The sequence below is a fragment of the Myotis lucifugus genome, unplaced genomic scaffold (assembly GCF_000147115.1).
Source record: "Myotis lucifugus unplaced genomic scaffold, Myoluc2.0 scaffold_40, whole genome shotgun sequence".
NCBI lineage: Eukaryota > Metazoa > Chordata > Mammalia > Chiroptera > Vespertilionidae > Myotis > Myotis lucifugus.
This window is the reverse complement of record NW_005871088.1, coordinates 3,837,520-3,854,118: the sequence shown is the minus strand read 5'-3', so window position 1 is coordinate 3,854,118 and position 16,599 is coordinate 3,837,520. Positions and strand designations below refer to the sequence as shown.

General features: G+C 37.5%; 1 protein-coding gene across 1 annotated transcript in view; it reads right to left on the bottom strand.

Annotated features, from left to right (window-relative positions):
- Positions 1–1,715: 1,715 nt before the first annotated feature.
- Positions 1,716–16,599, bottom strand: part of LOC102436332 (small nuclear ribonucleoprotein F-like) — a 116,420-nt gene continuing 101,536 nt past the window's right edge. The window contains exon 2 of the mRNA XM_006087801.1: positions 1,716–1,994. Coding sequence (XP_006087863.1) covers positions 1,716–1,994 — 279 coding nt within the window. The remainder of the gene's footprint in view (positions 1,995–16,599) is intronic.

Here is a 16,599-nt window from a genome sequence, read left to right as displayed (position 1 = left end):
TGTTAGCAAACTGTATTGCAAACAAACAGCCTGTGCAGTCAATGACTTTGTAGGTTAAATTCAAGTTAAAATTCTGAGATACAAAATGAAGGAGAATTTCTGTATCTCGGCAGCCTAAGGCCTAGAAAAAGAATGCTGTGGGCAATTTTTAAGAAAGCAAGAAATGACTAGGTGACAGGTGAAAAAATGACTTTGTGATCTTTTTAGAAACAATGTTGCATATTACTTCTTGTAAAGGTGCTTCTAGTTTGATGAAATAACCCAGAGTCCTGGTCTCCATAGCAGGGACATGTGTACTGCCTAGCTATGTGCCCCTGTGCCGAGGACTTACTGTTTCTGAACCTCAGATTCTTCATCCACCAAATAAGGCTTTGCTCATTTATAAACTCTCAGGGTGGCATCAAGAATACCAGTTAGTGAAATCTGGATGTGAAAGTGTTTTAAGAACTATAATTTATTATTCGTTTTTCCTTTCCAGATGATGGTGGAGCACAGACATGGAACCTCTTTGCCCATTGTTGGTGGAGAGCAAAGATTGGGAACAGGGTCCTGAGGGAATAGCAGGTCAGAAATAAGGCAAACGGCCTGGCATGGCACCACATGAGACTGAGACAGTACACAAAGCCAAGTGTTTTGGGGAGCCAATAAAGCCTATGCATGGGAAAGCTTGAAGGAGAAGAATTTCCTGAGCTATAATACAGGAGCTACTGACTTCTTTTTGTTTGTTGTCTGCTGTTACTGGTCTAGCAGCTTGTACTGAAGCTATTTTGGAAGCAGTTAATAGAGTAGAAGAGCAGACCAAAAGTGTAGGCCTGGTATTAAAAAATCTGGCAGGACTTAGGGAACAGGAATAGGGTATAAGGCTAGTATCAGCTAGCCCAAGATAACCCAGTTCAAAGGAGAATAATTGTGGCCTATGTGAGTAGCAAAGGCAGGCCATATTTGTAAACTGTGATGATTAATTTTATGTGTCAATTGGCTAGGCTATTGTGCCCAGTTGTTTGGTCAAACACTAGTCTAGATGTTGCTGTGATGGTATTTATTTAGATGTGACTAACATTTAAATCAGGTGAATTTGAGTAAAGCAAATTGCCCTCCATAATGTGGGTGGGCCTCATTCAATCACTTGAAGACCTTAAGATCAAAGACAGAGGTTTCCCAAAGAAGAAAGAATTTGACTCCAAGAATGTAACATGGAAATCCTTCCTGAGTTTCAGTATGCCAGGTTTACCTTGTAGATTTTTGGCCTCATGATTGCAACATCAATTCATACCTGAATTTCTAGCCTGTTGGCCTGCTCTACAAATTTCAGACTTTTCAGCCCCTACAGTTATGTGAGCTAATTTCTTTTTGTGTGTATGGGAGCTCTTTCTTTCTTTCTTCCTTCCTTCCTTTCTTTCTTTCTTTCTTTCTTTCTTTCTTTCTTTCTTTCTTTCTTTCTTTCTTTCTTTCTTTCTTTCTCTCTCTCTCTCTCTCTCTCTCTCTCTCTCTCTCTCTCTCTCTCTCTCTCCTTGCTTCTGTTTCTGTGGGGAACCCTAACTGAAACAGGCACCATGAAGATGACAGTGTAGTTGTGTAGTTTAGAGCAGAAACAATTGCAGGATCATGGAGAGCCTTCAGTGAGTTGTCATTACAAGTCCTTTTTTTTTTCAAATTGAAAAAACAAATTTTTATTGTCTAGAAATATATATACAAAATATTTCCCACAAAAGAGGCTATTTTCTCATTTCTCCATCTTCTTCCTCTTCTTCAACATCCTTGATATAAAGGATATTATTACATCTTATTAAAACTTCACCCAGGTGTCCAGACAAGGCTCCATCTATGTATTCTTCCATGTTTGAAAGCTGCTTGTTAATATAGCCATCTATAGATGTCAGGTAGCCATTGTATTCCCTTGCCCACTTAAATTTCACCATTACTGATTTTCCTGTTAATCCATTGAGGAAAGATTTGGGATTGAGGGGTAAACTTACAGAGCCTGGACTGCTGTGCTTCAAAAGAAATGGCCGCCCCTCATTATGAGTTCTTTTACTGGAGTTCTCAGTAGGCCATGAAGTATTAATAGAATCTCTACTATGTCTACCAAATGAGTATCTATTGTGCCATAGAAGTTGGTTGGCATAAGCTCTATCAACTGAGATCCCCGAGAGGTCAAGCCAGAGTCTGAGTGGAAGGCCCTCACTTTATTTAAGAGAAGTTTCACTACCCCGAGGAGAGCACTGAAGGCTAAGCATGCTCAACCAGGGTGTGGGCATCTAACTAGAGAGAGCCTTCAGCTCTGTGAGGTTGATAATAGGGTCAAGAAAGACTTCTGTGTGTCTTGTCACTCAGACTTAATAGAGTCAATGCCATTGAAAGTTAGCACTCCTTTGATCTAGCTCTTCTTTGTATAGAAGGGGAGAATGAGCCCAGGAGAGGAAGAGCCACTTATAAGAAGTTGTTTGCACATCCAGATCTCTAGATAATAACTAAGGAAGAGAAAAAAATAGAAGGAAAGAGAACATTTAATAAAAAGAAGTCTGGATTCTCATTGTGCTTTCCTATGGGCCATTTAGTGAGTAGTTACCACAAAGTTAGAAAGCATCCTATTTTTTCACAGATGGATAAAAATGGAAGGAAATAGAAGAATCTGAAAACTAAAGTGAAATAAAACAGAAAACTTATCTATAAGGGTCCTCATTGTTAAATAACAAAATTAAGATGATCAGTATAAATGGGTTTCATTGAAGAGCAAATAAGCTGTAATCCCAAGAAAGCCACTGCATTCGGTTCAACCATCTTACCACCTTGGCCAAGAGTGTTTGCCTTGTAAAAATAAAGGTACACGTGGGTTGCTACAGGACCATATCTCTCATATTTGCTCAGGAATTTGGTTATCTACCATGAGCATTCTAAAATGATCAATGAAAATAGCATTTGTGTACATATTTTTTAACTTGACTCCGATAACTTCATTTATTAAGCTTTCAATGAAGTTGTAATTCTTTTTTTTAATATAAATTAAAACACATGCTGGCAACTCATAATCACTTTGGGATGTAGGGAATTAGTAAAGGTGGCTCTCTTTCCTTTGCATTCAGTATTGCTGCTTTGTGTCTGTGTTTTTCATTTAGGATTTATTAATGTAAATCCCCCTTCTACATCATTGAAAGTGTTAGGATTTATATGATGGAATATAATCTGCTTTAGACCTTCTAGGAGAGAATAGATGACCTAGTAGGGTTTTACAACTTTAATTTCTTCTGTTCTTCATGGAAAGGCATTTCATAATAAACTGTCATATTTGGGAAAGCAGTGTTCTGCAAATGGCATATATTATTACTAATACGGTATGTTTTACTGCACTTTCCATAAAATCCCTGGGCTTCTCACTGAGATGCAGTCTCATGGCAAAACATCTTTTATCACCAAAAGGAGAACATTAACCTCTGCTCTGCCCCTTCCAACAGCAGAGCTTTGATCAGCTCCTTAAAGATCCTTCTGTTTACAGGCTCTCATACTTGCAAAGTCCATTGGAATATTGGCCAACAGACCGCAGACTATATTCCGTCATATAAATCCTAACACTAGAGTGGGGAAGGTGCTCATCAGCTCTTTCCTTTGGCAGCTTTCCTTCTATTTTCTTTTTCTTTTGTGAGGAAGTGAAAATTGCTCCAGGTAGCTTCTGTGATTTCTGTATTCCCCCCTTCTATTTCTTTCACTTCTTTTTATATTCCTTTCTATCTTCTCATGTACCAACTGATGGGCAAGTAAATAACTTTCCTCCGTTCATTCAAGCATTTACTGAGTCCTACTTTGTGCAAAGAACTGTGCAATATTCTGAGTTTTTAGAATTATTATTTTCTGGTGTTCTTTTGAACTTATAAAGATGATACATATTCTTGGTAAAAATGCAAACAGTACAAATGGTTTTAAAAATAAAGAAGAGCCCCTTTAAGTCCCTCATCTCACTTCTTAGGCATATAAATGTATGTACAGTCATATATATGCATGTATACACATATATGCTTTTTCAGGTAGTACTAATTGGAACATGCCAAAAAGACAATGTTGTAATTCACTTCCATGTATATCTTGGTTGCTGTCCACGTTGGCATATGTAGTCCTGCTGATTCCCTTTAAGGCTTAATGAGTTTGAAATGTAACTTTCAGAAAGCCCTGAGTTTTTTTAAGTTTTTTACAGAGAGCACTAAAAATGGCCAATTGTGAATATATAAACTCATTTTTCATTCACTGTCCTCAGGTTTCTTTTACTTTTTCTCTATGTTGAGGACAGTACCCACTTATACATTCTTTTTTTAAAAAAATATATTTTATTGATTTTTTACAGAGAGGAGGGGAGAGGGATAGAGAGTTAGAAACATCGATGAGAGAGAAACATCCATCAGCTGCCTCTTGCACGCCCCCTACTGGGGATGTGCCTGCAACCAAGGTACATGCCCTTGACCGGAATCGAACCTGGGACCCTTGAGTCCGCAGGCTGACGCTCTATCCGCTGAGCCAAACCGGTTAGGGCCACTTATACATTCTGATACTTGAAGAATTCCAATGGATTACAAATGCTTCGGGGAAATCTAAATTACCTTGATCAATTTCCCTCCCCACACACCATGTATCTACTCTGGCCTTGGACCACTCTCAAGTTATCTTCCCCAAACAGTCTCCAGAGCTTGTCCCAATACTTGCTGACAGTTTCTTTTCTCCTTTTCATAAGACTTGTCTTCTATAGCATTAGCCTATTTTTCTGATTTGGCTTCATCCTATATAATAAAAGCCTAATATGCTAAGTGTCCAACCATTCAACTGTTCAACCAGTTGCTATGACATGCACTGACCACCAGGGGGCAGACGCTCCAACTGGTAGGTTAGCTTGTTGCTGGGGTCCAGCCAATGGGGACTGGGCTAGAGGGGCTGGACACACCCTAGAGCCCTCCTGCGGTCCCTCCCTGGCCCCGATCTTACAACAGTGGGGTCCCTCAGCCTGGACTGTGCCCTCTCGCAATCCGAGACCCCTCGGGGGATGTTGGAGAGCCAGCCTCGGCCCAATCCCCACAGGCCAGGCTGAGGGACCCCACTGGTGCACAAATCTGTGCCTCTAGTTGGCTATAAAGTTCTTGCTTATTTGGACATGTTCTGTTCTCAATAGTTTTCATTTGCCTGTATGGGTTGTGACTCCTCTCTCAAAAAGCTATTAATTCTAGTTCACCCTTATTTGAGCATTTATTATACATTAGATATTGTGAACCTCATTTCCTGTAGTCCAAAAAACTCATGAGAGAGGTACAATAATTACCCATGTTCATGATTATTGACAGATGAGGCACAGAAAGGTTAAGGACATTGTCCAAGGTCACACAGCTAGCAGGTGGAAGAGCTGAAATTTGAACCCAAGTTTATTTGAGCCTAGAAGCTGTGATTTTAATGACCACATGTACTGTCTCCCTTAAATCAGCAAGTGTTTGTTAGTTAGCGAATCACACAGAGCAGCTCTAGCCTTTCTGTGAGCCTGTGATTCTCTAAGGCCAAGCCACAAAAGCTACTTCCTGAGTGTGTGCTACATGACAGGCTCTGTAAGAGGGTTCTATTGAGAGTTCTCTGATGCTGGAATAATATTTTATTATAAGCTAAACCATCAGAGGGGCCTTGGGGGGGAAAGAAGCACTTCCTGCTTATAATTCAAGGTGAGAAGAGATTTCCACATTATGAAGCTACACAGTCCTTCCTATGAAGCACTGTGATAAGACCTTAGGCAGAATCAGTAGCTATTGGGCATTTTAAAAAAATCTCACCCCGAAGAGCCGTAGAAATCTTGAGAAAGAAGAACAAAGTTGGAAGGATCACAATACCAGATATCAAGCTATATTACAAAACCAATGTTCTCAAAACTGCCTGGGACTGGCACACGAACAGGCATATAGACCAATGGAACAGAACAGAGAACCCAAAAGTTGACCCAAGACTTTATGCTCAATTAATATTTGACAAAGGAGGAAGAGCATACAATGGAGTCAAGATAGTCTCTTCAATAAATGGTGTTGGGAAAACTGGACAGACAAATGCAAAAAAAAAAATGAAACTAGACCACCAACTTACACCATACACAAAAATAAACTCAAAATGAATAAAGGACTTAAATATAAGATGGGAAACCATAAAAATCTTAGAAGAATCCATAGGCAGCAAAATATCAGACATATGTTGTAGCAATATCTTTACTGATACAGCTCCTAAGGCAATGGAAACTAAGGAGAAAATAAACAAATTGGACTACATCAAAGTAAAAAGCTACTGCACAGTAAAAGAAACCATCAACAAAACAACAAGAAAGCCCACTGCATGGGAGTACATATTTTCCAATGTTATCTCTGATAAGGGTTTAATTTCCAAAATTTACAGGGAACTCATACATCTGAACAAAAGGAAGATGAATAATAAAAAAAATGGGCAAAGGACTTAAATAGATCCTTTTTGAAAGAGAACCTACAGAAGTCTAAGAGACATATGAAAATATGCTCAAAGTTACTAATCATCTGCAAATCAAAACAACAATGAGGTACCATCTCACACCTGTCAGAATAGTTGTCATTAACAAATGACAAGTGCTGGCGAGGATGCTGAGAAAAAGGGACCCTTTTGCACTGCTGGTGAAAATGCAGACTGATGCAGCCACTGTGGAGAACAGTATGGAGTTTCCTCAAAACTTTAAAAATGGAACTCCCACTTGACCCAGTGATCCCACTTCTAGGAATATATCCCAAGAAATCAGAAACACCGATCAGAAAGGATATATGCACCCCTATGTTCATAGCAGCACAATTTACAATAGCTAAGATTTGGAATTAGCCTAAGTGCCCGTCAGCAGATGAATGGATTAAAAAACTTTGGCACATCTACACAATGGAATACTATGCTGCTATAAAAAAGAAGACATTCTTACCATTTGCAACAGCATGAATGGACCTGGAGAGCATCATGCTAAGTGACATATGCCAGTCGGGGAAAGAGAAATATCACATGATCTCACTCATTTGTGGAATATAATGAACTGATGAACCAAAGTAGAGCCAGAGGGAAAAAATATTTTAGAATTTAATAGAAGTAATCCTGTTATTTGAAGATTTTTAATATTTCTTACAACTTTTGTGATATTATACTATGTCAGTACAGTTTTGGTAATATTATATTAAAATTGTTTTTCTTGAAATATTAAGGTTTATTGCATGTAACTATTATATTTAAAATCGTTTTTCTTGGAAAAAAAGAATGTGGAATCTAATGAACAAAATAAACTGACAAACAAAAAAAGAGACAGATGTAAGTTCTGTAAGACTCCAATTGAAAGTTTATTTTCATTTCATCTCCCCTTGAGTTGTGCTGTCCTATAACTGCTTTCTTTTATCACCAATTTATAGAAAAAGTAACATTTGCCTTTAAGAATACTGGCAGCTCTACATTGGTCTCTTGGAAGCTTGAATTTCCAAAATGATTTTATGGGTGTATATATATGTCCAAGTTCAACTAGTTGTACAGATTAAATATGTGCACAAAAATAATAATTATATCATAATAAAGCTGTTTAAGAAATAAAAAAATTAAAAAATCTCTTCATGCTCTACCTCAGAGATACAGCTTGCAACCTCTATTTTGACCCCAAACACCAATATACTAGAAGGAATCAGTCTTTTATTTTCCAAATCAGAGTCCTCCAGTTTCCCTATCAGTCTTGCCTCCCTGAATGTTCCTCTTTGAATTCACATTTATCTGAATAAGGTGTGTAGGAGAAGGTACATGGTAACTATGAGGTGATTTCTATAATAGTCTCCTTCTTTGGTGGTCTTCAATCCTGATTCTCCAATGGCTTTGCCTTAATGCTTTAGGGATTCGGAATCTGGTTGTGGCCATGGCCCAGTTGCTGAATTGAGCATTTCTAAGTCCTTCAGAGTCCAAAAGAAAGGTCATTCCAGATGTCAGGTAAATGTCTTTTATTTTTCACTGCCTGATAGAAATTGAATGGTAGGGAGAGTATTTATTTATTTACTTACTTATTTTCAGGTTTTTAGTTTTGTTCTGTTTTATTTTATTCCCAGCACTAAAAAATAATCATGAAATTCTGGAAAGGGAAAGACCAAACCAATAGTAATTGCCCTGGAATTATAGGGCTTTCTCAATAATAAGTGTCAAGATGGTATGTTTATTTCAGTTCCAATCCAATTCAACAAATATCTGTTAAGTGCAACCTGTGAAAAAGGTTAAGAATGAATAAGAAATGGCTCTCACCCTGCAGGAGTTCAGTCTAACAGGGAAATCAACATGTACAATGTTAATTCTTATACATGGAAGACAACAACAAAAGTATATATAGAAATTTAAACAGGTTTCTATGGGAGTATTGGAAGAGTGAAAATTTTAATTTAATTAGGAAGTCTGGAAAGATTATGTTTGAAGAAATAAGCTTTTGAGTTTGGTCTTAAAGTACTGATGAGACTATTTACAGGAAGACATTGAAGTGAAATGTAGTTTAGGCTGATAAGCCACATACACTATAGGTGTGAAAGCTCAGGGAGTGGTGATTGTTCTGATAGGATGAACAGCAGTATAAAATACAACTGGAGCGGATAGTCTGACCCAGTTTATGAAGAACCTTGATACTAGGCTAAGTCAGCAGTGGTTCTCAACCTTCTGGCTCTTTAAATACAGTTCCTCATGTTGTGACTCAACCATAAAATTATTTTCGTTGCTACTTCATAATTGTAATGTTGCTACTGTTATGAATCATAATGTAAATATCTGATATGCAGGATGGTCTTAGGCGACCCTTGTGAAAAGGTCATTCGACCGCCAAAGGGGTCGCGACCCACAGGTTGAGAACCGCTGGCTAAGTGTTTGGATTTGCTCTGTAGACTCAAAGAAGTCTTGGATTAGCACCCCCCTATCCCCAAAAATCACAGAGGAATCTCTTCACAGCCTCTGGGTGTTTCTCAGTGGTCTGTTTGTACAGAGAGATACCTTTCATTTACATTCGTTATTCATTTCATGAAGATACTCTATATGAAAAATACTTGGCTTTAAAAAACACTCCACATGGGATTGATTTAAACAGTTTCAATATAATAATAATGCATTTAATTTATTTCTCTCCCCAATAGTGTATGCAGCTACAGGTATTTTGATTATATTGACTAAAATTATAATACATGTTAATATAACCCAACTGTAATTATTCATGATCTGAGATGTATTGCATTTTAAATGTATCCTACTCTGTCATTGGTTCCACTCACTTTGAGCTTATACCAAACCAATTCTAGCTGTTCCATCAGTTTTCTCTTTTACTAGCTCTATTTATTATCTTTCTCTGGTATTCTTATAAGAATGACAGATTAAATTATATCAGATGCCTCTCTCTCTAAGATATGTTAACTTTGCACCATCTTCTTTCACCATTCAGCTTGTCATCTTATCACAAACAGGAATTATCTTCGTTTGGCATGATTTGTGTTTGAAGAATTCATATTGACTACTGTTTATCATTCGAGTTTCCCCTAGGTACTCATAAATGACTGCCTTAATAATTGTCCTCACAGCTTACCAGATATTGAAATTAAATTTATGAGTTTAATTCTCTGAGTTCCCTGGGGATTTCTTTTAAAGAAAAATGGAACAAGGCAGTTCCATGACTCACAGCAACTCTTCTATAATAAACCAGTGTGCTAAAGAAAAACATTTTGCAAGAAAACAAATTTCAGGTTTAGCCTTCCAAAATGATTATTATAAAAATTAACATACATTATTTTTATGTATTAACATACATTATACATTATGTATAACATACATAAATTTTTTGAAATACTAAAAGCCATCCCGTGACCTTTAAAACTATTTATTCATTGTACTTACATGTATTTTTAAGGACCATAATGAATGCTTATAAATTGCTAATCCACTAGTTTACAGCCCTTATTTTGTGAAATTTGGTCTTTTTATATCCAAACTAGAAGCCCGGTGCACGGATTTGTGCACCAGTGGGGTCCCTCGGCCTGGCCTGCAGGGATAGGGCCAAAACCGGCTCTCTGACACCCCCTGAGGGGTCCTGGATTGTGAGAGGGCGGTTCTTGGGTGACGCACCCCAGAATCAGGCTCCCTCCTCTCTGGTTCCAGTTGCGTCACCTGAGAACCACAGTTGCCAAGTCACCGCAGCTCAGCAGCTCCTGCATTGAGTGTCTGCCCCCTGGTGGTCATTGGGCATCATAGCTACCGGTCAGAGGGTCGAACAGTCAGATGGTCGCTTATGCTTTTATATATAGAGATTGTTGCACATTTAAAAATAGCCCAATAAAGGCACTTTTGGAAAATATGCTTTTATTTATTTTAGAGAGAGAGGGAGAAGGATAGAGAGATGGAAACATCAATGAGAGACAGCCATTAATTGGCTTCCTCCTGAATGACCCCTGTTGCGGATGGAGCCTGCAACCCAGGCATGTGCTCTGACTGGGAATTGAACCAGGGACTTCTTGGTTCATGGGTTGACACTCAACCACTGAGCAACACCGGCTGGGCAATAATGACACTTTATTATTATTATTATTATTATTATTATTATTATTATTATTAGAGCCCCAGTGCATGAAATTCGTACACAGGTAGGGTCCCTAGGCCTGGCTTGCAGTCAGGGCCGATCAGGGCCTTCCAGCTGCTGGCTGCCATCCAGAATCTTCCTTCATTCTGCACTTCCCCCTGGTGGTCAGCATACATCATAGCGAGTGATCAAACTCCTGGTCTCCTGGTTGAACTCCCAAGGGGACACTTGTCATATTAGCCTTTTATACATACAGATTATTTTTATTTGTTTTTTAGAGGATGTTTATTAAAGCTGGGGACAGTAAAACAAGGAAGGGTCTAGGATAGAGGAAGCAACAGGAAAGGGACTAGGTGGAGAAATGAGCCTACACTGGGCTGCTTTGGCTCACTAAGTCAGAGAAAAGGGGGCCTTGAAGACAGGTTCAGTGGGTTATCTCAGGATTAGCTGCTGCTGCCCACCAAATCTTGTGGGTTCCTTTATCATTTAGGAGATGCATACCTTTGAGAGAGGAAGGGGGGTGGCATCAGGGGCATACTCCTAGGAGGGAGAGTCCAATAATGGCACTTTTTAAAAGGTTATTTTGTAAGTACCGTTGGTTGGACATATGCTAAAGTTCTGTTTCAGGTTTCTGAGGCAAGCTGTTTGCCACTATTGCGGTTAACTATTTACAACTTAACTATAATGCACTAACCTGTGACCCGAGTCTTACATTCACTGAATGCAGTGCAGATGCACTGTAGGTAGACTGTAGGTTGTCCATAGCTATCTCTAGAATTTGGAAATGACTGGGAAGGAACTGATGTACATTTGATAGCAATTATAGAGTGCTTTGAAAGGGGTGGATGCATAGAACATTAAACAACACCAAGAGTTTGGTCAAGTTTAGATTTCTGTAGTTTCCCAGCCAATACTTGCCTGCTCCTGCATCTAGGAATGTGTGGAAATACTAGTTTACATGAGTCATGGTAGAGAAATAAATGATTTTCTCCAACTGAAGCAGTTTGGGTCCAATGAAGAGCAACATGTTGATGCTATAGTCCCCCTTTTCTTAATGTTACATTGAAGAGTGGTAAGACATTCTCCTTTCTGAGCCAGTACCAGCCTCTTTCCAATAGGTTGGTCTAGAGTCAAATTGTGTTTAAGGAGAATTTTGTTGTATAATCTTTTTCAATGGGTATGACAGGTATTCTGGAAGCTGTATCATGGTGTGTTTTGCTTTGGTGCCTGTCATAGTATAGTGCATAGGTTTTTTTTTTTACTTGTTTGTGTGAATATTTTTATTTCAAAGACTGCAACTGAACAATGAGAAAATCCTCTACCTACTGTTCAATCACAATCTGGGATAATATTTAGGGTGAGAGGACATGCATAAGTTACCTACTAACTTGACAAGAATGGATTCCAAATCTGACATACCATGGCCTCACTCCTCACCAGTGTGTTCCTAAAGGGCAAGACCATGATGAGCAACTTAGAGTTTGTTAGTGGAAGGGAAGCCATAGGTTTCAGGAAAACAGTATTTATATGGCATTTAAAAAAGCCATTCCATTTTTGGTAGAGCAGAAAAGTTGTACCTCTGAGTTTTTTTTTTCAAGATGAACACAATGACTGTCTCTCTCACATTTTTCTAATATTTATTCTGCAAATCAGCTACATGAGCTCCTACTGCTCTCCTGAATAGTAAGCTTCCAGGCATTACCTGCATGCCATGTTTCTATGGAGAGATGGTAGTAATCTCTGCTAAGATAAACTGGTGCTTCTGTGAATAAAGTGTAAACGCAGTGAAGTGTGTATGACCGTAAGATTTAATGCCTCTACAGGTAATTTTTTTGGAGGGAGGATCTGGCATTTAATCAAATTCAGAGTCATTATGTAAATTTAATCACCTTGAAACACACTAGTAATTTTATTATCTCCTTTTCATTTGATGTGGCTTAGATACAAGTTGAGCTTGGAATTCTGGAGGTAGAGCACTGGTGATTGGAAAAATATTAAGGAAAATGTACTGTGGAAATGAGATAAAACCTTTATTCTTGCTACTGCTTGTTGTCTTTGTATGTGTACAGGTGTGCAACAAAGAGTTTTTAAAATGAAGTGTGTCTGTTTAAAGTTTTCCATCTTTCCTTAAGTCCCCAATTAGCTGCAAAGAGCCTGTTTTGAATTGATGCTATTAAACCCACTCCTGTCAAATGGGAAACCTAAGCACTGAATGGTATGTTGTTTAAATTCTTCTTAACATAGAAGCCTACTTTATATTTGTATCACCCATTTGGCTTGACTTCTGGTTACTAGAATGACATCTGATGTTGGGTTATTTTAGTCATATGGTCTATTTAAAATTAGACAGTATTTTCATTCATCAACACCAGTTTTGATAGATGGTTAAAAGGTGCGGTGATGATCCTGAATAGACGTTATCCATCACCCCGTCAATGTTGATATTATGAAGCTGAGGAAGAAAAAACCTGGTTTAGTTGGATTTCCCAAAGGGCACTTGGGCCTTCTGAACCTATGGTTCACACTAATGAGGGTGTCTGAAGGAAAATAATGAAGCTAACTCCTTACAGAGTGTAATTAGAAAGAAGACAAGAGGTAAAACATGATAGCATGTTGAACTGAACTTGCTAAGGTAGAAGAAATGGCATTTTGAATATCTTCCTTCTTTCACTTCTCTGTTTTTCTTTGCCCTTTCTCTCTTATCACTAAGTCGAAAACTCTTGAGACTATCCCGTCTCCTTCAGAGCTCACCCATGAGCTCACCCACCCATACATTGGAACATGGAGGCCCCTAGTCAGCCAGTAAGTCTTTCAGTTAATCACCTAATGTCTTTCTTCCTGTATCTTGCAGGCATGGAAGCCAGTAACTCAGGCAAATACCCCTAATTTTGGCTCCTACCTACGGTGCTACTTAGTCCAATGAAAAGTTTTCTTTTTTTCTAAAAACCCTAACTCCATGAATCATAACATGGACTCATACTGAGAAATCAAAATGTTGTTAGCTTAGATTAAGATCGAAGTGCCTTACTATTTAATTTCACATCGAGTTTATTATTTATTCTCTGTTTACCACTGGTGACCCAGTTTTCTCATTCTAAAATGGAGATAATAATCACTAGCTATCTCTAAGGGTTGGTATACAGATTCAGTGAGACATAGGATGTGAAAGTATCCACCTCTAGATCTGGCCCAGAGCACATTATCAGTGAGAGCAGGTAGAATCAGAATGATCTTATGGTTATGGGGGGAAAGGGCTGACCTTTCAGAGGTATTTTCTCCCAGTGTATTTCATTCTCTTAACAGTGTCTTTCATGGAACAAAACTTTTAAATTTTGATTAAGTCCAATTTATCAACTTATTTTGCATAGATCATGCTTTTGGTGTCATATCTAAGAACTTTTTACCTAATCCAAGGTCATGAAGATTTTCTCCTATGTCCTTTTTTTAAATATAGTTTTATGTTTTACATGTGGATTACTTATCCATGTTGAGTTAATTTTTGTATAAGATGTGAGCTTTAGGTCAAGGTTACATGTTGTGCCTATGGGTGTAAAATTACTTTAGCACCATTTGATGAAAATAATATCTTTTCTCCATTGACTTCTTTTTTTACCCTACTCAAAAATCAATTGGCCATATTTATGTGAGTCTATTTCTGGACACTCTGTTTTGTTTTATTGATTTGTGGTTCCTTTCCTTTTCCAATTCCACACTATCTTGATTAGTGTAGGCTTACAATAATTCTTAAAATCAAATAATGTTAACCTTTCAACTATATTCTTCTTTTTCAAAATTGTGTTAGCTCTCTTAGTTTCTTTGCTTTTCAAATAAATTTTACAATCCATTTATTTGAAAATACAAAAATAATTATGTTGGGATGTTCATAAGAATTGCACTAAATCTGTAGATTAGTTTGAAAATAATTGACATTTTTACTGTTTCAATTCATGAACACAGTATATCTCTGTATTTAGATCTTTTTAAAAGTTCATCAGTGATTTATGGTTTTCAGTATAGTGTCTATACATATTTTGTTAGATTTATACTTAAGTATTTCATTTTGTTTGAGCTATTATAAATTGTATGTATTTTTCAAATTTTAGTTTTCAATGTTAAATTGGGAGTATATAAAAATATGATTGATTTTTTATCATTTGTTATTTTTAAATTTTTATTGAATTTATTGGGATGACATTGCTTAGCAAAATTATATAGGCATAAGATTATAATTCTATAATACATCATCTGTATATTCTATTCTATTCTGTTCACCACCCCAAGTCAAGTCTCCTTCCATCACCATTTATTCCCCCTTTACTCACCCCTAGCTCCCCCTAATCCCTTTCCTTCTGGTAATAACTATACTATTGTCTATGTCTATGAGTTTGTTCTTTTTGCTCAATCCCTTCACCTCTTTCACCCAGCCCCACAAACACCCCTCCACTCTGACAATTGTCAATCTGTTCTATATCTATGTATGATTGATTTTTATATGTTGAATTTGTGGCCTACCACCTTAATAAAGTCACTTTTATTTCTAGGAAGATTTTGTTTTTGTAAATTCCTTGCTATTTTCTGTACATGGTTAAATTTACCGCAAATATAATTTTGTTTTATTATTTTCAATATTTATACCTTTTAAGTATCTTTCTTGCCTTATTGCATTGGCTAAGACCTTTAGTATGATGTTGAATTGGTGAGAGAGGATGCTTTGCACTGTTCTTGTTTTTAGGGAGAAAGAATTTAGTCTTTTGCCATTAAGTTTGATGTTATCTGTAGGTTTTTGGCAATGTTCTTTATTAGGTTGAGGAAATTTCCTTCTATTCCTATTTGCTGAGAATTTTTATCATTAATTTATGTTGACTTTTCTCAAATGCTTTTTCTGTATCCTATATAATAAAAGCCTAATATGCTAAGTGTCTGGTCGTCTGGTCAAAGCATAATATGCTAATGATATGCTAAGGCCGCTCAACCGCTCGCTATGATGTGCACTGATCACCAAGAGGCAGACGCTCCGACTGGTTGGTAAGCTTGCTTTTGGGGTCCTGCCAATCGGGACTGAGTGAAAAAGGCTGGACATGCCCTGGAGCCCTTCCATGGTCCCTCCCCAGCTGTCCAACCTCCTGCATCCCTCCCCGGCCCCAATCGTGCACTAGTGGGGTCCCTTGGCCTGGCCTGCCCCTTCTCACAATCTGGGACCCCTCGGAGGATGTTGGAGAGAACTGGCCCAATCCCCACAGGCCAGGCCGAGGGACCCCACTGGTGTACGAATTCGTGCACTGGGCCTCTAGTTAATTAGTATAATCATGTAGTTTTTATTCTTCAGACTGTTAATATGGTGGGTTAAATTGATTGATTTTTCTATTATTAAACCAACATTGTATCCCATGATAAATCCTACTTGGTTGTGGTGTATCATTTCTTTATATGTAGATGAATTTTATATGATAGTATTCATTAACAGTTTCATATCTATATTCATGAGGGATATTGGTCTATAATTTGCCTTTTGGGAACAATTTTTTTTATCTGATTTTATCTATTTTTAATCAGTATTAGGTTTGCCTCATTAAACATTTTGGGAAGCATTTCCTCCTTTTTATTTTTTGGAAGTTTGTTATTTCTTCTTTAAATGCTGTGTAGAATTTGCTAGGGAAATCATCTGAACCTGAAGATTATTTTTTTCAGGTTTCATCTATAAAATTAATTTCTTTAATGATTATAGCACTGTTCAGTATATTTCATCTTGAGTTTTAGTATTTGCCCTCTTGAAAAGTTCGTCCTTATTTATTAATTTATCTCTAGTGCAGTGCGCACGATAGTTGTTTTTGTTTTATAGTTACACCGTCCCCTCCTCTACCTAAATTTTTTAACCCAGTTGGGTATTAAGAATAATAGAATTCCCCTCCACAAATGACAACTTGACGAATAATATGAATATTTTGGTGATATTTCTTTTTTTTTTTTTTGTTTTTTACTCTTTTCTCTTTTCATTCTTTTTTTTCTCTTTTTTTCTAGTT